The 26,959-nt window shown below is 38.8% G+C and overlaps 1 protein-coding gene across 10 annotated transcripts in view; it reads left to right on the top strand.

Moving 5' to 3' along the window:
* The window catches only part of WDR17 (WD repeat domain 17), a 50,164-nt gene extending 23,731 nt beyond the window's left edge, over positions 1-26,433 (top strand). For 6 of the 10 annotated variants that reach the window (XM_083755369.1, XM_083755368.1, XM_083755370.1 and 3 more), the window contains exons 8-30: positions 294-462; positions 1,698-1,789; positions 3,330-3,412; positions 4,310-4,396; positions 5,176-5,340; positions 6,929-7,131; positions 7,236-7,385; positions 8,337-8,467; positions 9,419-9,544; positions 10,382-10,537; positions 11,803-11,867; positions 12,489-12,621; positions 13,385-13,476; positions 14,004-14,103; positions 15,514-15,653; positions 18,116-18,136; positions 20,134-20,245; positions 21,066-21,207; positions 21,309-21,411; positions 22,746-22,847; positions 24,891-24,989; positions 25,171-25,354; positions 25,500-26,433. In XM_083755369.1, coding sequence (XP_083611495.1) covers positions 294-462; positions 1,698-1,789; positions 3,330-3,412; positions 4,310-4,396; positions 5,176-5,340; positions 6,929-7,131; positions 7,236-7,385; positions 8,337-8,467; positions 9,419-9,544; positions 10,382-10,537; positions 11,803-11,867; positions 12,489-12,621; positions 13,385-13,476; positions 14,004-14,103; positions 15,514-15,653; positions 18,116-18,136; positions 20,134-20,245; positions 21,066-21,207; positions 21,309-21,411; positions 22,746-22,847; positions 24,891-24,989; positions 25,171-25,354; positions 25,500-25,619 — 2,775 coding nt within the window. In that variant the 3' untranslated portion in view covers positions 25,620-26,433. Of the gene's footprint in view, positions 1-293; positions 463-1,697; positions 1,790-3,329; positions 3,413-4,309; positions 4,397-5,175; positions 5,341-6,928; positions 7,132-7,235; positions 7,386-8,336; positions 8,468-9,418; positions 9,545-10,381; positions 10,538-11,802; positions 11,868-12,488; positions 12,622-13,384; positions 13,477-14,003; positions 14,104-15,513; positions 15,654-18,115; positions 18,137-20,133; positions 20,283-21,065; positions 21,208-21,308; positions 21,412-22,745; positions 22,848-24,890; positions 24,990-25,170; positions 25,355-25,499 lie in introns of all 10 variants that reach the window. The other 4 variants (XM_083755371.1, XM_083755366.1, XR_014568050.1 and 1 more) reach the window with 3 other exon arrangements.
* Positions 26,434-26,959: the final 526 nt, after the last annotated feature.

The following is a 26,959-nucleotide window of genomic DNA, read 5'->3' as shown; positions in this document are numbered from 1 at the left end:
TACAGTAGAAGTGTCATCTGGAAGCGGCATGCCAGATTGGATGGAGCCACTTTGCTAGCTTCCCAGGCTAAGGGGGGAGGAGGCAGCAGGAAGGTCAGCGTGATTTAAACGCTCTGGCAGGAGTGCTAGATTAGCTCTGATGGTGTGTTTGCACTGCACCGACCTTCCCACTGCTTCGCTCTTTTCCCTCCTGGTAAGCAGCAGCAACCAGCCTGCCAGAAAGCTAGTGTAGCTTCTGCACCCAACCTGTCAAGCCTCTTCTCTTGTAACGGGGCTTTCTTTTGTTGCTCTAGGGTCATGTCGAAACCATCTTCGATTGTAAATTCAAGCCTGACAACCCTGACCTCCTAGCTACCGCATCCTTTGACGGAACAATAAAGGTGTGGGATATAAACACTTTAACTGCTGTCTACACTTCTCCTGGTAATGAGGGAGTCATATACTCCCTTTCATGGGCTCCAGGTGAGAATGTTTTAACTTAGAAATAACTAAAGTTTCATATAGAAAAGAGAATGCTTCTTAGCTAAGATTGGCGGGTATCCAATATCCAGTTATGTAAAAGCACAGCTCAGAGCAAAAGAAATGCAAGGGCTCTTCCATTTACGGAATGTGGCTTTTCCACTACAGCCTCCTGTGAGGAGCCCTCTCAAATGACCTCTGATGTAGTGTGCGTCTTGCAGCTGGGTTGGGGGCAGGAATATTGTACCTGGCACAAACCTCAGCTTTGTTTTTATGGTTTGGGGGAGTTTTTAAAAAGCAGATTCATAGACTATGTCATTTCAAAACTGATTTTAGAGGTGTGTCAGCAGTGCCTGGTGAAATCTAAGAAGTTCAGAGGGGTACTGAATAAGATTTTCTTATTAAGAAAGAAGGCTTTAATCTCCCACTACATTTCTTTTCTGTGTCTGATAGAGTCATATTGAAAATGCACAATAGCAAATCATTTAGACGACAGTATGATTTCGAAATAAGCGAAATTATGTAGATGTTCTTAATCTGCATGTTTCGTTTTGGTTGGAGAATTCAGTTCAGGCTAGTGCAAAATTTTGGTTACCTTGTAGAACTTAGATTTTTCTATTAAGTGCAAAGTGTACATGGTGCTATATATGAGTGAAGAAAAAAATCAAATTGCAGCACTATTTTGTGCAGAAAGAGAAAATTGGTCAGAAATGGGCTTAGTTGGGGCAGCTTGTAAAGGAAGGGATCAAAAGAGCAAGTCATGCCAATTGTAAACACTGTGACCTGGTTAAGTCATGGCAAATAGGAGGCAGCATGCTATCTCATTCTAAATGAAGAAACATACTAGGCATGTTCCATGAAGGGTAAAGAAGCTAAGGAATCTTTAGATGCATGTGAGGAAAAAGAAAATCGGAAGGGGAAAAAACCTGACTGCTTGAGAAAATAATAGTGAATGAGCAAAATGGTTTGTGATTCTTTGGTAACATCAGAGGTAGAGCTGAAACTGAGTATTAGGTAAACAGAACAAAGAGATGCCTGCAGTGAAAATAAGCAGAACTTTGAGGATTTTTTTATGGAAGAATATGAAAACAGGTGTTTAGAAGAGTCAAAGAGAAGGGAAGTTCAGGGAAGTTCTTTTATAACATCGCTTGTTCTGAGCCTTTAATAGGTAATAGGAAAGGTAGGATAAATAAGAATATAGTTAACCTTCTATCTATCCTATGGACTCTTTCCTAAAGGAGACTTGAACTGCATAGCTGGTGGAACTTCCAGAAATGGTGGCTTCATCTGGGACGTCCCACGGGGCAAAATGATAACCCGCTTTAATGAGGTAATGTGAGTTTGGTTTTAAGTTGTTATAACTGAGGTTATAGCAGGAAGATAAACGATGTTTCTGTGCACTCTGGCACTTGTCACAGTGTTCTTTTGCTGCAGAAGCGGTTTAGTCATGCTGGCCACATGACCCGGAAAGCTGTCTGTGGACAAATGCCGGCTCCCTTGGCCTGAAAGTGAGATGAGCGCTGCAACCCTATAGTCGCCTTTGATTGGACTTAACCGTCCAGGGGTCCTTTACCTTTACCTTATAGCTCCCATTAAGGCTTGTTTAAGGAAATGTTCAGTTAGTATGTGTACCAGTAACCTAATCCTAAGAGCTATTAAACTTCAGCTGCAAAACTATAACAAAATTCTAGGCCAAAAGTGAAACTTTTGTGACTTATTTAGTCAATGGTGAAAAATACCCCTCCTCCAGCAATTTGGTGGGGAACACTGTAGAATAAAAGTGTCCATTTACCATATTTTTTTAAAAAATAGAGCCAAACAATCTTGGAGAATGAACAGACAGTAGTAAAAGTCACGGTGGGGAAGGTTTGCTGGTTTCCCATCATGCACACCTTCCCCTGGGGACATTTCAATCACCCTAAAAACGCTACTTTTCAGATAAAAATATTGTGTGTATCCTCAGTTAAAAATTGAAGTGTTGCAGATACAAGCGGTGGTGGTCTTTTGGAGTCTTACTTAAACATTTCAATAAGGAATGAGATCTAAGCCTAAGGGCATATAGAAATAGTCTTGGAGCCAGACGAGATGTGACACTAATTGTATGAATACAGTTTTTTATGTATCTAGCAGTCATGAAGTGGCTTGAGCAGCCTTGGATCATCGGGGTTGAAGCACTTATAACTGTGTTCCTGCCCTGGTGCCAGCAAAAATAATCTCTCACAAGCTGTTTTTTGTGTTTCAAGAAAACCTTCAATTGGCAGAAAGAGAGGTAGTTCAACTTCCCATCTCCCATCACCTTTAAAACATCTTCCTGGCTACTGTTTGCATAATGAAAACACGTGTTAATTGCCTCCACACAATTCAAGTTGCATCTAGTTTCCTCATTGTCTGGAATTCAGAAAAGCACTAGTATTATGATTGTGCATCTAAATGTTTACTCTTGAGTTACTATTTTAAAAGGAGGCATTTTAGAGTTTGCAAACTGTTGTTTAAAATCTTTGAAGTTCAAAAGATACTCTTTTACATGCTGTTGGGGTACTGATTAAGGTTGTATCTATTCATCTTCATTTGGCTATAACTCTCCAGTCTTCGCCTCAGTTCTTAAGACAGAAATTACTAGAATCCATTAGCTTTCTGTTTCATCCTCTTTCTTATCATGAAGAACGCAAAAATATTACCTAAAAGAGGCCACACTCTGTCATTACAAAATGCCTCATGGGAACGGGGGTTATGTTTGCTTAAAGGCTGGTAGAAAATATTGATTACTCCTACTTGGAAAAGCGGGGGTGGGGAGTCATAAGAAAAGTATATAAATAAGAAAAAAAGGGGTGAATTATTTCTTATTGATAGGCATTTTACATTTTTTGAAGCATGGAAAGAGTGGAATCTTCTGCATTGCATGGAGTCATAAAGATTCCAAAAGGATAGCAACCTGCAGTGGAGATGGATTCTGGTGAGTGCTATTTTGAAGACAACTCTATGAAAATTTATGTGACAAATAGCAAAGCATTATTTGATTTGACTACTACCTGGCAAATGCGAATTTGATCCTATCTACTGATATGGAGGTGCATGCTCCAGAAATCTAGTGGTGTGATTCCAGTCACTTGTCACTATTTTTAAACAAAGATGCTGATTATTTCCAATCCTAGCGCTGTAGTTCGCCAGTGCTACGTTTGCTTTGATTGCAGCTATAAGATCAGCCTTTGAATGTGGTTCGGAAGGCAGCAGACAGAGGCTTCTCTCCAGTCTTAGTGCTGTGGAATCACACCATTGTGGCAGCAGCAGAGGCTTAACTCTGATCTTGGCACTTAGTCTTTAGATGGGACATATCATATCTCTGCGGATGATGTCACATGATGCAAGGTAACTGACAGGAGGGCTTTGCTTGCCCAACATGGCCTTGCAGACCAAAATTCAGAGGCCTTACAGCCTAATTAGGCCTGTAGGCTGTAAGTTCTCCACTGATATATCACCACTGATATATACCGTGATGGTATGAATTTATTTGATTTTCTGGCAAAATGTAAATGGATAGCAGGCATTGTCATAAAGTTGCATGTCAAATATGTGATTTTTAAAAAATGTGGTTATAATGTGGAACTTTTCATAAATTCATAGTTCCCTGATGAACAGCCATATAGACCTAAAACATGTTGTATCACTGTGGGAGATTATTAAATTTATATAATTTTGACTCAGCTTTTGGGCTAGCCCCATTTGTTCTGTGTAGTTGCTGCTGCATCTCCCTTTCTGTGCTTCCATTTTTCCCCAAAGTGCCATGACAAACAAATAAAACCACGTAAATACAAAATTATAAATCTCTGATTTCCATATTCAATTCATTCAGCATTATTCGGACCATTGATGGCAAAATTCTCCACAAGTACAAACATCCAGCTTCAGTTTTTGGCTGTGACTGGAGTCAAAACAACAAGTAAGTACTTTCATATAATTAACTTCATAGTGAATTATAAATGTTAGAATAAGCTTGTTTCAGAATTAATGTAGCTAGAATAATGTAATGGTTTTAGTGTTATCTAACTCAGTAGGAGCAAGTAAAAGGCAATATGTCTAGAGCTGAGAATTTATATCCTTGGAAGACTTGGCAGTGTCAAATTTCAGTTTGATTTCTGTCAGTTATTGTACTGTGCATGTGCTGTAAAGTAGTCATGCTGTCACTCACTTTTTATGGGGCATCTACATAAAACCAATAACAACATTCTCCTCTCACGTTTCCCCTGTCCAGCTGTTTTGTGTCCTGTTCCATGCACCTGAGTTCCCAAAAAAGACAATAAAATTGTTGGACATTTTCCTTGGGTACTGATGGCCTATTGTGATGCTATTCTGACCAGCTACGACATCTCTACAGGCTGTAGCTGTTCCCTTGACTAGTCCACATATTTCCTTCTCTGGTCTGTCTTCTCTCTAGGAATCAGGTCCATCACTTCAACCTTCCCTTCCAAAATTGTGTTGTCTTTATATCCACTCCCAGTCCTGGCTGCAGTAAGGGGGCGGCACTTGATTTCTCTGGTGCTGATTGTTTAAACAAAAGAGATGCAGCTAATTTGAAAACAGGATGACTGCTACAGTTAGATGTTTAAAATGAAAATGTAATAATGCAGGGCAAGTTTTCAAAACGTCTTGTTACATTTATTTGTGAATAGTGAAATTCTTGTGCCTTCTGTAGCTGATGACTCTACTCCCTTTTTGCAGAGATATGATAGCCACTGGATGTGAAGATAAAAATGTCCGTGTCTATTACCTAGCAACTAGTTCTGATCAGCCACTGAAAGTATTCAGTGGGCATACTGCCAAAGTGTTTCATGTAAGATGGTCTCCTCTGAGGGAAGGGATCCTCTGCAGCGGTTCTGATGATGGGTAAGCATATTTGGCTGAAATTGCGGTGGTGGGATTTGCAATGCAAAAAAATGGTTTTTATCCATAACACAACTTTTCCCACTTGCACTCTAGCTGCCATCCAGCCTGTTTCATTGACCTTAGTTTACCGGTGTACCAAAGCACAGAATGCACTCCACATTGCTGAGAGAAGGCACTCAAGAGCATCCATGTCAATACCCTGAGACCTCTCTGTGCCAGAGCATGACAATGACAGGGGTCGCCTCCTCTATCTACTGGAAACTCCCCCAGGGCATTCAGTAATCCATTGGATTCCATTAGCTTCCGAACACAGATCTTCTTAATCTGCCCACCAGCCTGCAGGGTAGGATTAGCGCTGTAAATCCAAACTTCACAAGGAAATGATCTGACCCTTACAAGAGGGTGACAGCCATCACCACTCATCTCCAGACCCCAGCTCCCTCCATCTGGAGCAGAAACCCAGTTGAGGGTGTGGCCTGCCATTTGTGTCGGACAACTTGAGACATCCCCATGGTCATCATGGGAACCCATGGAATCTCGAGTTTGAATGCTAGGGGCAGCCTCAGCATGGATATTAAAGTTCTCCTTCTGGACTCTGTCATGGCTGCAAAAAAGTTCGGGTGTACCCCTTAACTGTATGAAAATACAGGCTGGGGGAAAGCTGAGCATCACTGTCATTGCAGTAATTAGGCAGCAGTCTAGATTATCTGTGAGCAACTAGAAGAAAAGTAGAGAAATCAAAGTGGCAAACTGCACTTGCTGGTTAAAATATATATCACTTTTTAAATGCATCATGTGTTGCCCATAGTGCAGTCTGCATGAACAGTATTATAGTGGTGGCTTCTGTTTGGTTGTGTTATGCCTCCTTTGCTATATAACAGTTGTGTATCTTAGGTCATCAGCCAAATTAGGCCTCTCCAGCAGTGCAATTATTTGTGTTTTCTAAAGTGCCCCTATCCTCACTGGTTTGGTTTCCTTTAAAATTGTTTAGTGCTCTGAACATAATCGCCATCCCAAGGCAGGCTACAGAAGTCTTTGGCTCCAATTCCATACACACTTTATAGTGTTTGACTCCTGTTAATATAAGAGGGACTTATTTTTGAGTTGATGTGCATAAGCTTGCAGTGTACGAATGCTTGTACCCTGGTAAAAAAAAGTTTTTTAAAAAGAGGAAAAGTTAAAGACCTGAAGATGATGGGGAAGCTGAAAAAGGAAAAACTGTGTTATGGAAAGCTTCACATGCAGTTGTGACAATGTTACATTTGTGTGTGGATGTCAGCAAGAGTAAAACATGACAGTCTGCTGCAATGCTCGTTCCACTGAGGAGCATGGAGTAAATAAACTTCCTTCCCAGTAAATCAGGAATTATTCACTGTGGAGAATCACTGCATTAGGACAACTCTCTTTCACACAGGTCTCTTAAATTTTATATATGCCATTAGTAAGGGAAAGTAAGTGTGAATGACTGTTATGGTGTGAGCAATTCTTGTAGATGTTCTTCTGGTGTTATCTGGATTTTTTAAAAAAAGAGTTTTGTCTAGAGATGTTCAAGCGCTGCAATGAAACTATTTCACTTCTTTCTTAACAGCACTGTTCGAATATGGGATTATACACAAGATGCTTGTATAAATGTTCTCAGTGGACATACAGCACCAGTACGGGGATTGCTGTGGAATACAGAAATACCTTACTTACTGATATCGGGCAGCTGGGATTATACAATCAAAGTGTGGGATACAAGAGAGGGAACCTGTCTGGACACTGTGTATGATCACGGTGCAGATGTCTATGGTAATATATTTTAATGTTTGACATTAATACATTTTCAGTAGTTTTTATATGCTAACATTTTTTCATTCAGTAATTTAAAACAAATTTGTTAAAATGTATTTTAGGATTAACATGCCATCCTAGTCGTCCCTTCACTATGGCCTCTTGTTCACGAGATTCTACTGTGAGGCTTTGGTCTTTAACACCTCTAATAAATCCTCTCCAGATAAATATATTGGCAGACAGATCATGGGATGAGATTATCGGAAACACTGGTGAGTAATGTGAGCTATACACATATATGTGAGCTATAGATAGATAGATAGATAGATAGATAGATAGATAGATGAATGGATGCTGACTAGGAATATACAAAGCTATCCCTTTATTTCTACATTTTCCACTCATCCTCTTGCATGTTCATGAAAGGTTCGTGGAGAGTCTTGGATATTCTTGATTTTCAAGTCAATTTTTGCACATACAGGAGTCTTATGTACCTACTCACCCCCAGCTGAAATAGCAATAATGGCAATTTATGTGCTTTACACCACCGGTTTGTTTCATGTACTTCCCATGTGCAAGTACACAGTTTCTGTATTGGTCACAATTCTGGATGCAGCACGATTTATATACCTTTTCCTGATGTACAAAAGCATAAAACAATTTGAGAAGTTGGATCTGCAAGTGCAACTACACGGACCATCCTGGAGACTGACAGCTACAAGCTCAATATTACCAATTTGCTTGCTTATGTTCGTGCACATTAAACATTACCCATATATAGCTCTAGTTGTGTGTAGTTTCACATGATTGTGCATTGAGGTGTGCATCTCATTGAGCATCATTTACTGACAGGCATCCCACATTCAGGGACGAATGCTAATGTGCATTCAGCTTGTTATTTTATCCCTTTCCACCTGGCTTATGGGAGCATTTGCCCAATGGATATGCCAGTTAGTTTCTCATCACATTGGAAGGTAAATAAGAGATATGGAGCATTCAGGACCATTGCCCACACCAGCAGAACACCATATTCGGTAGTAATCACACTTGCTGGGTTTACTGTGGAATCCCTAGCTGCAATTTGCAGGGTGCCAGAGGCCAACAACTAGAAGAATTTTGACATGCAAATGTCCGCCCATGAGTGGACTTCGGAGTATAGCCTTATATCCTCCTCATTGTCTTCTCTGTTTCTAACAAGGTGTATAAATATTTGTTTTTAATAGATCGTGCTGTTGAAGTAGGTGCTTCTCCCTTGCTATGTGGCAAAGTATCTAGGGATATTAAACAAGAAGTAGACAAATTGGCTGGTAATCCCCGAGGGAGAAAACTGAGGTGGTTTTCCGAATGTTTATCAGTAAGTATTAAGTAGTAAAAAATTATGTGCATGTAAGATGTAGCTATAGAACTTTAGTCTCAATGGGTTAGATGCAAGGCTGTACTGTGAGTATAATAAACCTTTCACAAAATTGTATATTTACTGTATTATATATTACCAAATGCATTATTCACACGTCTCATTTGTTACAAAAAATAATAAACTTTATTTGTCATTTGACACATGGATCTCATGTCTATTTATGTGCACAATATAACATAAATTATGACTACCCATGGGAGTTCTAACATAATCAGTGTTTTTAGCAGGGTTGGGTTGAACAGGGTATGTAAGATTAATAAACCTTATCACCATCAATGTATATAGCTTATATATAGTATTTCTAAGATGGAAAGTACTTCACAATCTTCTACTCCCCTTAAAATTACCCAGTGTTCACATTGTACAGATTGGAAACTACCAAGGCAACTGTGTGTTCATGGCTAGGTAGGGCTTGGCCAAGTAGACACAGAATCCCACACTGAAGCGAGATTGGTTGGATGAAACTAGTTCACTGAGGCTACTTCCACAATTTCCTTTAATATAAGAGTGAAGGATAAATACTTTTGTAGATAACTGAGAGCCCCCAAGTTCAGCTGTCATATGCTTTTCCTCTCCTATTGTAACGGAAGTAATTCTGTGGATCCATTGTCATGAAATGACTAGTGGTCTTAAGTTTATACAATCATTCTGTGCTGTAAGTTAGTATGTGGTATGTATTATACCGATTTAGTACATTTAAGGGATCTAACAATGAAAGAACACCTGTGTGGTAACACCTCGTTTTTACCTGGATTCAATATTGGCTTGTTTACTTTTGAATTGACCTGTTTTTACTTTTGCACTGACTGACAAACATAATCACTTTCATTGCAGGTTTAATTCTGATATGGCTTAAACAACATTGTATTCCATTTTTTATTGTTCCAGCCCCCAGGAGGCAGTAAAAACTTATGGGATCTTGTTGCTGTAATAAAAGGCCAAGATGATAGCTTGCTTCCACAGAATTATTGCAAAGGAATAATGCACATGAAACATCTGGTTAGATTTAGAATGGTAAGTTAAATATGCAGGTTGATGCAATAGCTTTAGCTTCCTTTATTACAAAAGAAATAAGCTTTTGCTTATTTCATTTTGCTTCACAAGGCAAAATGATATTGTGGAAAAAGAAAATACATTCATTTCTCACCGTCTGTGGAATATGCACTTAAGAATAACCCCCTTGGGAACAAGGGTTGCCTACATTGTCGTGTGAGGCACTTAATTTTCTCCTAACACTTTTGTTTCCTTGAGCCAGACGATTGCTTTAGCCCAATGAGGTGCAGACTTGCCTGCTCGTTTCGTTTGTTTAGTCTATATTCCTTCTCATAAGAAGGATGCCATTTATAACTACTCATAGTTATAAATGGCATGTGAACCCTCAGTTCTATCAAATTTACAACCAGATTTCAGAATATAACAACTCAGTTTCCTTGTCTGTTCTTCTCATTTGGTTGTAAAGAATATGTATGTAAAGGTGTGTTTTTTACCAATAGGAATTTCGTAAAGGAATTTATTGTGACAGTTTCCATTGAGAAATTGTTATGGGTTTAACCAATACGAGATTAAGTGCAATAAAATATTTTACAACAGCGGATACTCTTTAACACAGAAGTCACTGACCTTGTATGGGAAAAGAGGTTGCCCACTTTGGCCAGGCACATCCTCCTACCCTTTCTGCCTTACAGGTCACCAGAGCTGAAATATCCGTGTTGGGGAAATAAAGTGCAGCAGCATTTCTGCTCTGCTTTAACATGGAGATTGAGGCTGTATGTTTGGGCAATTTGTCAAGGCTTAACTCATGTTATAGGAGAAAACTTGATGGGATTTTTTTTCTCCATTTTCATCTTTCAGTCCAAAGCCCAAGAACTTACTACTGTGAAGATGTCTAAGTTTGGAGGAGGAATTGGTGCACCTAGCAAGGAAGAAAGGCTAAAAGAAGCAGCAGAGATACATCTAAGACTTGGGCAAATTCAGAGATACTGTGAACTTATGGTGGAACTTGGACAGGTAAACACTACATTATGATGTGATAAAAGAGTTCAGTGTACACTTGAGAGGGGAGGGGAGGTGGCATTTTCTCCCACTTCCCTGAGTTTCAGACCAGATGCTCCAGATGCTCTGGAGCATATATATCAGGCAAAGGGAAACTCGGCCCTCCAGATGTTTTGGGACTACAACTCCCATCATCCCTAGCTAATAGGACCAGTGGTCAGGGGGTGATGGGAATTGTAGTCTCAAAAACATCTGGAGGGCTGAGTTTGGCTATGCCTGATATATATTCCTGCCAACTCATTGGTTTATATATGTAATGACACATGTGGACAAATGAAAGCGCCCTGTGCGCTAGATATGCATGACAAAGGTTCAAATGCCTTCTGAAAGGTTGGGTTTTGTTCTGAGTTAACGTTGCTGTAGTTACTACTGTGTATTTAAAATACCACATTTGTGTATTTAAGAAGCATTTGTTGCAGCGAGTATTGTTATTATTTTTACCTCATAATTACTATAACAATGCTATTGCCATAGGACTAATGGTGCTGGATTTTATTTTTATTTTGCCAACCTTGCTGACACTTTTAATATACTGGCAAGTGTGTGTGTGTGTGTGAGAGAGAGAGAGAGAGAGAGAGAGAGAGCGCGAGAGCGAGCGCGCGAGAGCGCACCTCCCTCATTCCCATAACTAAGCATATTGTAAAGTACTATAAGGTCTATCATATTCATATTTAGTATGCTGTTGATGTCTTCCATGTCAAAATAACAAATTACAAGACAAATGCAAGGATACCCAACCCACCCTATGGGGGTAAAGGCCTTGGGAAGGGGTTGCAAGTGAGAATTGGTGGGCAGCCAGGAAGGATTAAGAATCCTTTCCTTTCTGATGATTATCTCCTGCAAATGTCCTCCCTTCTCTCTCCTGCATTACTGTTAACCAGAAAATGTATTTTGAGAAAGCTGTGTCTGAAAAAGTTACAGTACTTTCACCCTTTATGATCTCTGGAAAAAGTTACGTCAAAACGACTGTATTTTAAAACACAACATACAATTCTTCAGTGATTCTGTTGTGAAGGGTAACAAATGACGTACTGGCTTCTTAAGTGACCTCACTTTTTTCAGATAATACTCATTTTTAAATAGAAATAGAAAGGGCTAATTTGTTAATGATGTCCATATAAAGGGAAGAGAATTTGAAATGGAAACTGTTTTTCAAAAACCGTTGAATGATGCATGTTTCTTGTGTTGAGATGGAAATAATGACATATTCTGTGTTTTAGTGGGACAAAGCTCTCTCAGTTGCACCGGGGGTATCTATGAAATACTGGAAGAAATTAATGCAAAGGTAAGATGCGAATTCTAATTTAAGTCACCCTTTTGCATTATGAGGTATAGGCCTGAATCCAGCATAGAGTTTGGCATGCTTAAGTCCACTGATTCTTGTAGGCTTAAGGAAACTTAATTCTGTGTTGGATTCATAAGTGACTATAGCATCACATGCTGCCTCCCTTGCCTCCCTCCAGAAATCCCCCCCCCCCCCGTTCTTCTGGCATATTTAACCACAATTAAGTTGATTACCAGTACTTTTCAACTTTGTTATAAACCTGGTGTTAGGGCTGAGCAATCAAATAAGTGGCCATATTTACAGAAATGATTCATAGTGGTAGATATGAACCTATCTCTTCAAGAGATCTCTTCAAACTCATGTCCTGCTTGCCATAGGCATCTGTTTTTATTTGCAAACCCTGGTTAGGAAGGAATCTGCAACAGTCATGTAAAAGTTGTATCTGGTGGTGCATTTTTCAATTAGTTATTTGAAACTATCCGTGTAAATGCTTGAGAGTGTAAGTTTTTGGAAACAGTGCTTTTGGGAAGAGTTTTGTGTATCTCAGAAGGATATATATAAATCTTGATGCCACATAAGTTAAATGAACTTAATAACGGCAGTGCTTTCAATTTTGATTAGGAGAGCTGACCAGTTAATTCAGGAAGAAAATGATGATGTTATTCCATACTGTATAGCAACTGGTGATGTGAAGAAACTTGTCACATTTTTCACTTCAAGAGGCCAGCTTAAAGAAGCTCTGCTTGTAGCACAGGTACCACTGTACACGGTAGTAAATAACTCTTTTAGGATGTAATATAACTTTTGCTATACACTGATACCTGTTGTGTTGTTATCTAACAGGGAAAAACAAACTGAGTAGAAGAATTATGTTAGAACCATGAAATTATCAAATAAAAGGAAGGGATAGTAAAGCTCTAGATTTTCCTGCTTCTGCAAAGAATAAGAATTTCCATCCCGTTCCACAATTTACTCATATGCTGGTGACATTAAAGCTGGTGTTTATGATGCCTGCAATCCTGAGCTTTAAAAGCCTAGTAATGATAGACCTGTTTAGCCTACACTATTGTCAGAATCCTATACCCGTGGATTGGTACCAGTGCCAGGTATTTTGTGCAATGGTGGCACTAATAAAGCTAGGGAATGGTTTCAGTGTATTGGAATAAAAATCAAACAAACAGACCTATATTAGCTACAAAACAAAGCTTGGCAGCTTTCGCTAAGAATATCATTCTGTTGTGGATAGTAGAAGCTTATACATCCTTGTCAAAGTACTTGGAATTTTACTCTCCCACATTTACAACATAACAGGATAGCTCCCTGGCTTGTAATAAATATTCTACCATCAGTTTGAGATGTACCAATATGGTTGTTCCAGATGGTAGCTGGGCTGTTTTCTCCTACTGTGATATGACTGTTCACGTTTCACTGTTAACCCCTTTTTACAAATAATATTACCAAGAAGACAGTGGTTTATGTTGCTTTTGATTGACTTTTTTTTTTAAAACCGATTTTAGTCAGCATGTGAAGGAAATATGCAAACATCCCAGTGTTTAGAATCAAATGGAACAGCAGATTTGGAAGGAAACAGCATGGAAGATTACGCTGAGTGAGTCACTGAGTGGTTATTTTTCATATGTTATCTTGGGTTTTTTTTGCCTGTCACAAAATTAATGTGGCATTTTTAATTGAGATTTCACAATTTTTTTTACTGAATTTTGTAGGCTATTGATTTGCCATATGTTCGTTGTCCCTTCTGAGATGGGGGACACATTTACGATTAAATTATGTGAACCAGGTATGTGAACCAGGGCACTATATTCCAATAACCAGTGCTTTTTTTTCTTAAAAAATGTTTAGGGGGTACTCTCATTTTCCTACTCATATTGAAATATTGCCCCTCCATGAGGCCAAACTTCAATTGACAAAATGTTTAGAGGTATGCATCCCCCTGCGTCCCCCCAGAAAAAAGCACTGCCAATAACCAAAACTAATTTATGATTGGACTGCCTCATGCTGTGGTGGTGCTGACCAAACTTTCTGATAGTAAAGGAGAAGGATGCACTAACAACATCTGGTAAATTTATCTAGTTTTAATTACTTAATCCAAGTTATTTCTATTTTTGTTTTTTCTAGACTCCTGCACAAAGTCAGTAAAGAATTGTCTGAGTGGTATTTTCAGGATGGCTGTGCGGTCCTAGCTGCTTGCTGCCATTTAGCTGTTGAGAACATTGAGGTAAAAGTATTTTCTGTTTACTCTATACCAAAATAGAAATGTGCAGAATAATTACTCTTTGTTTTGTACATTTGCATACATTCTATTAAATTGTTAAAAAACAATCCTGTTATGTAGAAATAAACTTGGTTTTTTTACATCATGCTGATTCAATGGGCAGTGTGGAATAAAGACACATAGGAAAGATGCATGGTCAGCAATAACAAAGGGAACAAATAATTGAAAGAATTTTTAAAAGCCATTCCTATTAGCCGGATTCTGTTGCCACATCACTTTAGGAGATTTTTATGCTGCTGAGAGTCTGCTTTGTGCCTCTGTCCTATCCAGCCCTGCTGTGTTACCATTGCTTTCTAGTTAGCTTTTTACCATGTTGATTCCTTACAACATGCAATGCTACAAAGCAGGTGATGAAAATTCCTGCAAGCAGCAGCTGATAAAGTTGTGGGAATAACAGGCCTCAACCACTACTACTGTAGTGGAGAAAGTCCCTTTTCGAGATATGTTTTTATGTACCAGCTATCTAGACATTAAAGCTAGCCAGAAGATGCTGTGGATACTTGCTGACCATTTCAGAAAACAGTAATTCCCAAGGGAGTTCCTACAATTGTCCCTAAAATGTAGATAGTGTTGATAGTTAGAAACATCAGCTCCTGGTGGATAGTAATTTCTCCCCTGTCACACACCCCCTTAGTCCATATCTAAGAGCCAAGCCTGTATCAAAGCCAGATTTCCAGTTTGCTAGGCCCAAATTCATAAGTAACTCTAAGCTTTGCCTCTTTCCAAAGTGTTGATTTTCAAAAGGTCTTTTCCAATTGCGCTCTTCCCCTTGAGAAATGATACCTGTGAGAGTGGAAAGACAGCACACACAGGCTAAAGATCCTATTCCCATTCTCCTTAACAATCTCTTAAAGGGAAACCCTTCCTTAATGGACAAATAACTATTCTGGTGGCCATTACCTTCCATTGTGGATAAACCCTCTGCAGGGATGGGGAAACATTCTAAAATGGCGTGTCCGGGCGAGAGGAGGTGCTGTGTCGGGCCACAACCGCCACTCACTGGCAAGACGGTGGGTGGCCACTGTGAGATCTTTAGATGCTTTTCATATTAGGAAGGTTGGATGAGTTACAGAAATTCCTGTTTATTCTAAATTTTCTAGAAGTTGGCAATAGCTTGGGTTGACGTATCTCTTCTATTTAAAATAGTAATTCACTTTTAGCTGGTTTGCTTATAGACAAAATATTGCTTACAGTGATATAAAGTAAAGCAGGTCAAACCATGAGTCTTGTTCATTAATGCATGTTTTTGTCCCTCTTTAATGTAGCATTGGAAAGTAAATATTTTACAATGCTGGTCTCAATGAATCCTAAGTGTTTGTGATGCTTAATGATATGATTTTCTTATTGAGCAAGCTTGCCATGGCAAACCTGATTCGTGGAAATGAACTGGAATTGGCTGTCAGTGTGGGTACTGTCTTAGGAGAATGTGCAGCGCAAGCAACACAATATGCGCTAGAGTTACTAGCAAGAAAATGTATGACTATAACAACATGGTAAGAACTTCTTACTCCAAAGAATGTTTCACTCTAACAAACCTTGGACACTTTTATAGAACACCAGAGTCTCATATTTTGAAAACAGCAACAACAACTTTGAGGAACCTTTGGTTTTTTTTATCCAGAAGAAACTATTAAAAATAAAACTCAACTACAGTAGCATATTATGAACAAACACCAATGTTCTTAGAACAGAAAAATGCCATATAAAATTAGCAAGACCAAGTCAATAGTTTTTCATTTGGCTAGTACCAAGTGCTTCCATATTGCAGGAGTAATAACTACCATATCAGTAGGCAGGGTAGATTTTTGAGACAGTTCTAGGATTTGTGCTCTGCTTGAGTGACTAAAGTGCACCAGGATCATGCTTGTGTGTGTCCGCATTTGTCTTTACCACCTTTGTGATTCCACCTCAGTTAGAATCAGTTCTTCTAAGTACCTTTTGAGCTTATTTTTTCAATCCACAAACATTAAAACTACATCTCATAGATTGAATGCCCTGTGCATAAAATGGACATATGACTAAGTTGCAGCAAGTACAGATTGCTAGTGCACACACAATAATCTATGTTGATTTTCTGACCCATGTGGCTGATTTGACAGATAATCCACGAGGGAATAAATCTGCACACATTGAAATGAGCCGAAAGGGTGGGGTGGGAATCGTCCCCTAATCCTCAGCTTAGATTCAGATAATGTGAAGAAATCCAGCATAGTTCGTTTCAAATTTTGGGGTGATGTTTTGCTTTTCTCCATTCATTTTACTTTGCATATCCAAGCAAAGTGTTATGGGATAACTATCAGCCTCATGGTTTTGATAAGGGTTGGAAAAAAATAGTTACTTTGGATTGTGGCTTATGTCAGGAGTGCAATTTTATTTTTATTTTATTTTTTTTATAAATATTTTATTAAATTTTCAAATACATAATACAAGATCCCTACACCAAAAAGCCAGAACAAATACACCAAGAAACCATATAAAAAGAAAGGAATAAAAAATAAAAAAACAAAGAGAAAAATATAACCAACCGTTCAGAATAACTTTTCTTATATAACTAACTGGACTTCCTCACATCTCCTTACCCAGCATTATTTATAATAAGAATGTCAGCAAATTATTACCTTGTTTCATACCTTATTTTGTACTTTCCAAATATTATACTTCTAAATTTAAAGTAATTTTTATCAATTGCTCATACCTTAAAGTTAAACATAGTAATGCCTTAAATTTTGACCTTTTCTTACTTATAACTTAATTTTCTATTTTACAAAATCTATTTGCTGGAACTGGTGTAATTTTAACAGAGTGCAATTTTAACAGAGCTTGTTTTTTTCTGTGACTAAACGATAGTGTCCAAAATCTGTTCTTAATTTCAAGAACATTTGTCTTGCATGTAGCTGCTAGACATAAGTGGATGAAAGAAATGTATTGGCAGTTGCCGCTTTATGGGAGGGGATGTGAAAAGGGACACCCCACCCCCGTCCTCTAAGTTTAGCAATTGCTCCGTCTTCTCCAGCCATAACAAAGTCTTGGAGATTGCCTTTCTGTGCTCATTTATGTTCCTCAGCTCCTTGGCAAACAAATAAAATGAAAGAGGAAGGTGCAGAAAAGTAGAGGCCCACAGTTGTTTTAAGGTATGTACAGGAGAGGCCAAAGGGAAACAAAATATAAGCAAAAATCAGGTGGTGTTGCCCATGACCCACACTGCACCAAAATTAACTTTGGTGAGGACAGCAGTATGTGTTGCACTTTCTGTGATGGCATGCTGTAACCTTCCTGAGTATAGCTGCATACTGAGATGGCTGCAGAGCTTATAGCTAAGCCTTTCTACTCCTTGCAAAATCATATGCTTGTGGAATCCAATCATACAAACCAGAGTTTGTATGATTGGATTCCACAAGCACAATGAATTCACAATCCAACTTCTTGCAAGCACTCACAGCTTTATCCTTTGCTTCCCATTTAAGAGAACGTAAAGCTTTTAGCATATTGCTTTCCGAGTCAATAGAGCTTTTTTCTTTTGCAGCTTGGGTGATAACCACTACTAGCCATACTCTCAGTAAATCCAATAAAATCAGTTGATTTGAGTTATTCAAGTTATTCTCAGTATTATATTTCCCATAGTTTGTAAAATCTGAAATAAAATCATGACCAAGAAAATGAATATTGAAATTCATTATTGCCTAAAGCTTTGCGATTTGGGTAATGTTTTGTTTTGTTGACGGTAGGATTGTTTTTACATAAAAAGTCAAAAGATAGTTAACATGGGATACATAAAATTGCAGTTTGCATGTTGGATGTAGTAGAAGCAGAATAAGAATTTGGAGCTGTCGGTTCCTTTCCCTGCTTTTTTTAAAAAAATCCCAGCTGCTTCCCCAGCCTCTCACCATTTGTCCTGTGTGTGTTTAGTATATGAATGCTGTTTTTGTCTGTTACATTTTGAATATCTTTGTTTTAGCTTTCCATCACCTGGATACAGGTACTTTCTTTTCTCTAGAAGGACATTCTAATCTATCCTCTGCAAAACATGACATTTCGGGTTAGACTGAAAAGAAAATCCTTCATCCTCTGCTTACTTTTCTAATAGAACAAAATACTTTGCATGATAAGTAGAATAGACTGGCTGAAAAGAAACATAATGGGTTATTGATGATAATTCAACCTGTAAGAACAAAAAGTAAGGGCATATCCCTAAGACATCCCTCTCCTTTCATGGGATTGTCCCATGCCTTCACTAAGCAGAACATTTGCAGTTCTGACAGTTTGATCCTCATACTATACTAGCACATAAGAACTGAGGTTAGTGATTCAACAGCTGTGGTGTTTGAATGCTTAATATTATGCCGGCATTGCAGCTGTGTTAATGGCAACACTGGAGATTGGCTCCAATATTTAGGTTTTCCTAAAACCTTTCTTTGGGCAACCATTTCTTGAAAGTTGATGGCTGCCTTGCCAGCCGAGAAATAGAAGGATCATAATCTATCCTAAGTGAACATTTATTTGGGCATATGCAGATGTACAAATTGGTATACATACTTGCCAACTATTTCTTGGAGTGCAGATGGCAAATAGCTTTCTGTAGAAGCAGAAAGCTGCAGTACTTAAAATATAATCCCATGGGGAGCATTACTCAATAAACAAAGCAATTGCTAGTCATACACCTGAGGTTCTTCGTGCCTGCAAGGCTCTGGTATATGAAGATGCAGAATTTCCCCCTTGATAGTGTCATGGATAACACAATGTGCACATTCCCATTTTGTGTATGGAGGTTCCCTGATACAGAATGGTGAATGATGGATTCCTTTGGATTTTCTTCATTCCTGACTATTGACCATTCTGGCTAGGAGCTGGAGTCCTACAGCATCTGGGAGGCCACATGTTTCCCATCTCTTCATTCTGGTAACAACTTGTTAGGCTCAAGTACTATTGACTATATAATGCACACCATCTACAGTGAACTAAGACAGCTTGATAGCAGCAATATTTCTGGAGTTGCAAGATGGATTTTCTAAGAGGTCACAGACTGCCTATAATCAGGGGTGCCCAAACTTTTTTCAAAGAGGGCCAGATTTGATGAAGTGAACATTTGTGAGGGCCAACCAGAGTTGTTGAGCTTTTTGTTGTTGAGCTTTTTTTAGGATTTTAGCCCAGGACATATACTGCCATGGGGCCCAGATTAAATCGACCGACAGGCCGGATTAGGCCCCCAAAACGGATTTTGGACATGCCTGGCCTATATAGTTGCTGAAAATGGAATAAACTTAGTAGCTGTTTAATTTTTTTGAAATGATACTGAAAGATGTGGTTTTGATCTTGAATAATAAATCTACCTGAATTATATTTTTGTTGTTGTTCATAGAATTGTATTTTATGATTTACCAAAGCATGTCCAAATTACCTGAAGTGTTCATACATAGCTGTATGCTGTCCTAGGGATCTGAAAATGGTAATTTGATAGTGACCCAAGCATGAGAGAAGGAGAGTGGAAGCTGCTTCTGCTTTCACTTTAGAACAAATCACAGTTCTCTGTAATGACCAAACAGAAGCAGCAGTTTGCTCTAGTGGTCATTTGTTTTGTTAATTGACTTTTGTCAGAACACACCACAGTTCCTCAAGCTCAATGCATTGTGAAACTCTGGTTTGTTGGAAAGTAGAAAGCTTTTTCACTTCCCCATCTTGAGGCTTGCTGCTGGTCACCCAAATCATGGTTTAGGTGATAATCTGAGTCAGGACTGTGTACATCCGTTTTACAACTGCATTAAAGGCTCTTGAGCTCATTGTTAGTATGCAGTATCTTCTACATTACCACACTCTCTTCCAGAGCTGTCCGCTGCATAAAAGTAGCTTCACCTCACCTACAGTTTCACAGCCAGTTAAGAGAGGAATGGGAGCAGAACAAGTAATCTTAATTCTGGCATTGCTCATTGCCACCTTTTCACATTGCTAAATAACTGTGGCATGTTTGTCTTTTCACAGGGATTTAGCAGCAGATCTTCTTATGATGATCCCCAATAATGAGCTACAGTTAGTAAAGCTTTGTGCTTTCTATCCTGGATGCACAGCAGAGATAAATGACCTACATGAAAAGGTACACTTAAGAGGTCAACTGTCTCTTAACCATTTATGTGAGTAGCAGAAGAAGTTTTATGTTAATTTGTTAATACCTAGATACATTTATTTTAGGATTCTTCCTATTAGAGTGCACTATAATCATAATCCTCTATGTTATTTATTGCCTTTACTTTTTTTAAAAAAAAATATTTGCTATCCAAGTCCTGTATGCACAGGAAGAAGCAGTCATTTCCTGTTGCACATACCAATATTTTTTCTTGCGGATGGCAATAGAAAGTATCTCTACAGATGAAGCTTAGTGTGCATAACTGAGCTGTTGATCTGTGGCCTTATTATATTATTAAGGTATCTACATAAGCTTGAAAAGTAGGTTTACACGGAATACTCTTTTCTGATGAAAAGGATATTATAGATTTAGCTGTGTGTACAATGAGTGAAGTCCGGTTTTGTTCAGGCGTGATGCTGCAATGCAGAGGTGTCCCGCAGGACTTAACAGAGCCCTGTTTTCCTATCCCAGTGTAAGGATGTATATATGTGCAAGGGCATTATGGTGAATGAGAAGTCTGGACATACATCCCCTATGTATGCCACGCAGATTACTTGTACTCTGGAGCATAAATAATGTGCCTAGTGCAAAGATAACGGCCTCAGGATACACAAATTGCACACAGACTTTCCATTCCTTGTAATGTTCCTTTGCACTGCCTGGGAAAGAAACTGGTTTTAAGTTGTGGGGAGCATTTCATGTTGGACACTGCACCCATTCTTGTGCAAAACCCCAGCTTCCTGTACAAATACTGTCATAAATGTTGTTTTGTAAATGTTTTGTTTTTCAGTGCAGCCTACCAGATGTAGAAGAATGTATGCAGTTAGCGGAGACAGCTCAGGAGGAAGGAAATATATTTGAATCAATAAAGTATTATTTGTTAACTATAGAACCAGAAAAAGCACTTCCGATAGGCATTCATTATGTGAAAGGTAGGCTTCTTAATGAGTCAGAAAATCTAAAAGATTAATATTTGCTTGGTTTTTCCGTTCTTCAACACTCTAAACTTTTCTTCTCCTTTTGTGTTTGACAGAACAAATCAGTAGTTCAGAGTGGACCTTGGACTCAGTCTGTCCATTTCTTGATCTTCTAAGCTATATCCGGACAGAAAAGTTGTTACTTCATAAATGTAGTGAGTAAGTATTCTTTGTGAAAGTTGTGAAACTGAATCTGAGCTATTTCTATGGTTAGACTTTATTTACCCCCGTGCCCTCCATTGCCAGTACGTCTTAAATAGCCCCAGCACAACTAAGCTGAAGAGAAATAAAGTAAAACCAGAGCTGACCATTTTAAACAGATGAACATAGGGCAATTTTAGATGAGTTCATGTATAAAAATAAACAGATTCTGTTTTTTGTAGAAGTGCAGTTGACTTCTGCAGTGTTTTATTCTAGAGCATGTTGAGCTCAGATCTTCACCTCATTATAAAAAATACTTATGGTAAAAAATGCATTTTTCTGCAAGCATTTTTTTTAAAACCATGTATTCTGTAAACATGGGATATTGCCGGTTTTTGCTGGCTTTAGATATGCTTCTGGGTTGTTCCTTTGGAGATATTCCCTGTGCTAGATGTTTTTTAGATTTCGGCTTTGCTCCAGCCCAGCATCAGCAGTTGGGTGTCCATCACTTCTCTGACCTGGCTGTACAACCAATTACTGCCCTCATCACTGGTAGGGGCAGACTTTGGTAATACTTCCTAATGGGCTGCCCTGGGTGAGCCCAAAATTTGGCACCCCAAAATGGATCTTCTCAATTATGAATCTTCTAAACTCTGTGCCCCTGGGCCCTGTGTAAGGAGAACCACCCACACTGCCCTAAATCCAGTGCTGTCACCGGGCCGCCAGGCTGCCCTTTCAGTGATGAGTAGGTGAACAGTTGCCAAGATCTGCTCCCATCTGCAGTGGCCACCCACCACTTTAATTTGCCGAAAATGTAATACCCTGGTTCTCATTCGTAAGTGACATCTCCACTTGCCCAGTGCTAAACTGTTGCCCAATGAGGAAACTGATTTAAGTGGCAGCACCACTGGAGAAAAGTGTGTGAGAGAAGTGGAGGAGAAAGGGTATGGGGAGGTATGGGGAGCAAAAGCCCCCTTAAGTTTGGAGCTGGCATTGCTTTTGCTGTTTTGTTTTGTTATTGTTTTATTATGTTTTAAACAGATGTTAATTTACTGCTTTGAAAGAGAGTATGGGTTTTATCCAGAGTTGTCCATGTGGATGTGGAACAGACTTCCACTTAAGCGGTGGGACTTCAACATCATCTCCTCTCCACTGCAGTTTTCCTGTGACCTCAGAATCTGCTCCAAATGATTTGGGGGGGGGGTGGCAGCTCTGGAGTAGATTTTGGGGGCACCTGAGGAAGGAGAGAAGGTCCCATTGCTCAATAGTAAACAGGTTTTATGTCTATGATCTTCTTTCATGATGACTGGGCAAAATAATGGAAGCACTTATTAATGTTCTTCTATTTTCAGATTTAGAAATGAGTTGTTAATATTGTGTGGTTACATTGGTGCATTACTGGCTATTAGAAGACAGTACACTAGCATTGTGCCAGCACTTTATGAATATACAAGGTAATTCTTTATTACATAATAGTTGCATCCATTGGGATTATGATGGATTTGATTGTTTCCTTTCCTCCAATGCTGTCAATTATTACTTATGATGTTCCTTGGCACTTGAATAGTGATTAATCCCTTTGAAATTGGCTTAGTCTTTGTAAAATCTAATTTCTCAGCTGCCTTGATTTACTTGGCATATAACATGGGAACCACAAATACTGTTTCAAAGGGACATTGGGATTTTCTAGCGTAATGTTCCAAATGGGTTTTATTTTGCAAATCGATACAAGGTAAAGAAATAAGAAATACTAATGAGAGATAACTTCTATTTTTTTATAGCAAAGATGAACTAAACATATGGATGTGGTAACCTTAACAATTAGTATTAGTTTTTTTGGCATAGGTTATATGTAATACTTTAGGGGTTAGAGCAGGGGTCTGCAACGTTTTTTCAGGCCAGGCCGGTCCACTCCCCGGCAGACCTCTCGGTGGGCCGGAGCGTGTGTGCCCATGCATGCCCGTGCGTGCACTCAAGCTATTTCTGGGTTGGAAGAGCACCGGAAATTGTGCGCATGCGCATGGGCACTCCTCCCTCCTGGAAGTGCGCTGGAAATAGTGTGTACGTATGCGTACAGGCACTCCGGGTGAGGAGTGCGCGTGTGCACACACTATTTCGGGCACTCTTTTGACCCAGAAGCCAGTTCTTGTGGCGAGAAAAAAAATGGCACCATAAAAAAAAGAGCACAGAATCCCCACGCCTATCCATGGAATGGCCTTGGGCCGGTTCCAGGAAGCTCATGGGCCAGAACCAGCCCATGGGCCTTAGGTTGCCAGCCTTTGGGTTAGAGTGTTACATCTGATGGAATGGGCCAGGGCTTGACAACACTAGCCAGGGCTAGTGTTCTCCAGGTGTTTTGGACTACAATTCCCATCATCCCTAGCCTACAGTAACGCCAGATGTATCTAGAGCACTACTTAGTTATATTTTATTGGATTTATTTCAAAATTTGTGAATCTAGTATGTGGATAAGGAGCTTCAAGGAATGTAGCCTGCTGCATGTTTCTTCAATCTTTCCCTTCCTGCCTCCATAGCAGCTATAAGCAGGAAAGAGTTGATCAACTTGGTTTAGGAGGTAATTGCGTGCCCAGTCGCAGAGAACCTAGCTGCCATTATTGCCTCCTTGCCTTGAAGGAGGTGGTTGTGAGACTGCTTTGAAAATCTCAGATTGTGCTAAATATAGCACAGTTGGTAGAGCATAAGAGTTTTAATCTCAGGGTCGTGGGTTCAAGCCCCATGTTGGTTTGGACTACATGGCCCTCATGGTCCCTTCCAATTCTATGATTGGCAGGTTGCAAATATACCTTTCTTGTGCTAAGTGTGGTGTTTACCATACAACCCAGACAATCCACATCAATTTCAGTCTGGCTTCAGACCTGGGTTTTGCCCCCAAACTACCTTATTTGCTCAGGCCTTTCAGTTTTGTTAGTTTTATCCTTTAAAAGCTGCTAGCTTTTAAATAAATTTCATTGGTTTTATTATTTGTGTCTTAAATTCTTGTGAGCTGCTCTGGAACTCTGTACAAAGGAGAGGGATACTGTATTAAATACCTGGAAGATTGACTTCCATGGTGGTCCTGTTTACAATCAACCAGGCCATCAACAGCAGGTATTTTTCATAAAAGTCTCTGAGACTGAACTGATTTCAAGGACTTATAGAGGATATGAAACAAAAGGGTAGGCAGGTGATTCTTCACTCGCACTAAGGCCTGCTGATTGTGACATAATGTGTTTTTCAAAACTGGTGAAAGTAGTTATATCTTCCAAGTGCTCTCAAATGGAACTGGGGAGAGGGGCTGACGAGGCTTGTTCATTTGTTGTAATTTTTTGTGTTATATATATGAATGATTCATTGTTGCCTGCCAGAAATATGGGGTAAGAAAGCAGTCTGTATAATTTGTATGCAGTTTTAAAATGTTTGTTCAGATTGCCCAATTGTATACAGCTAGAATTTGTCATATGCTTTCAAAACTTCTGTTACATTGCATTCTTTTCCAGCCAGCTTTTAAAAAGACGGGAGGTGTGTGTACCCCTGAAAATTGAACAACTCTCTGAGGAACTAGATGCTTGGAGAGCTTGTACTCAATCACTAAACAAGTAGGTGTACAAATAGAATTTTAGATGATTTGAATTTGTGATCTTTTGTCTTTTAGTAGAGGACAAATGTATCAGAAATTCTGTTAACTTTTGGATGCTTTTTTAAAATAAATAAAAATCTTGTTTGTATGTTTCAAGTCAAGAAAACTATTGCAAATAATGATATATATTTCTCACACAGATCTGCTGATGAATTGCCCCCTACACCCCCATCTGAATTGCAACAAGAGATATATGCGACACTGACGTCTCGAATAAAAGAGGAACCTCTGAAAGTAACAATTGGACCAGATTACGTAACAGGCTCTAACCTTCCTAGTCATTCAGATGTTCACATCTCTTGCTTGACAGGATTAAGGATACAGGTATTTCTTAGTGGAGCTGGATTACATTTAGGAGAAGTTTGAAAGTATTAACTTCTGCCACAATTGCTCTCTCTCTCAAGAGTACTGTATTTTTTTAATGTGTAATATTTTGCTTCCCTCCCCCCATACTTCTTACATCCAACAGGGTCCAGTGTTTTTCCTTGAAGATGGAAAATCCACAATTTCCCTCAACGATGCGTTAATGTGGGCAAAAGTGAACCCTTTCTCTCCACTGGGTACAGGAATACGGCTCAACCCATTCTAACAAAAGAACATAAGAACTCACTTTTACTAAAAACAGCTAATATGCTGGTTGCTATCATTTTATATTTATTAGCTGGAGGATTTGAAGTTGAATCCCACTTGAAGGATAGTTTTATGTAAATTTAATTTTATATTAAATTTGATAATCCAAAGAGTCATGTATATCATTGTTAGCCATGGACTTTTGAGAATAGATTAAAATGTTGTTTCTGTGGACAAACATGTGAAGCATGTAGAGAAGTATCTGCACTCTATTAAGTTGCAAGGATAGCACAAATTGAAGCTCATAATTTGAAATGCATTCACATGTTATTTATGACATTTTGGAGCAGTGTGGCTGCTTTTAGAACTAGCATCTTATGATGGGGAGTATATGCTTCCTATTTTAGGTAAAGTTTGTATATTTGTATCCTTGTGGTGGAAGCTAAGCACACATCCTACTGAATGCAACATGTTTGCCGTGCAATAGCCTCTGAAACAAATGGAGCTTATGCAGCTCTTATAGAGGATGGATTGTATTCTGATAATCTAATAATTTATTCATGCGTAAATGAAATGGTTGTATAGTAAACACAGATTATTGTTTAGCAAGTATTTTGGAATACTTAGTTTTACACTTCAACTGGCATGAGAATCTTTTTTCTTATATTTTGTCAACACTTCTCTTTATTTTAAATGAGTAAGCATATTTCTAAAATTTATTTTCAAAGAAAAATTTGTAAGTAAAGTATTTAATTCCTTTCATTCTAGTGATTGTAAAAATACTGTATTCAGAGGTCCAGATGCCTAAATAAATTGGTATTGTTTCATAAAAAGGGTTTATGCTACTGTTTGTCCTCTTGTTAAAAAACACAATTATGGCAAAAAAAGAGGTGAGAAGTTCTACACCACATGTAAATTAAGTATGCATGTTGGCCTCACTGAATAAACTTTGTAGAGGAACCACTGTGGCTGTTCCTTCATAATACTAGAGACAAGTCCTATGTTTGCAACCACCATTGTTTTTCTACAAAAATATCTTGTTTATGGCCAAAATAAATGTTTACTTGATTTCCAGATTGTGTTTTACAATCCTGCTACAGAGAAGGATCAGGCCAGATTCCTGGTTCAGATATTGTGGACATAGTTAAGTGTGTCCTATGTGATTCAGATGTCTGGAGGTTGTGGCGCTGGGAAGGTAGAAAGACATTTGATGAGGACAGAAGTTTTACGAAAAAGGGGTGGATTGGGGATGGGAAAGATTTCATTTACTCTGGACCAAATTGACTAAGAATATGAATTCTTTTGTTAAGTAATCACAATGGCTCAGCAGTACAGTACAGGTACCAGGCCCAATCTCCA

The sequence above is a fragment of the Podarcis gaigeae genome (genome assembly GCF_964106915.1).
Source record: "Podarcis gaigeae genome assembly, chromosome: 9".
Classification (NCBI taxonomy): Eukaryota; Metazoa; Chordata; class Lepidosauria; order Squamata; family Lacertidae; genus Podarcis; species Podarcis gaigeae.
The sequence above is the reverse complement of the archived record's forward strand: the minus strand, read 5'-3'. Positions and strand labels throughout refer to the sequence as shown.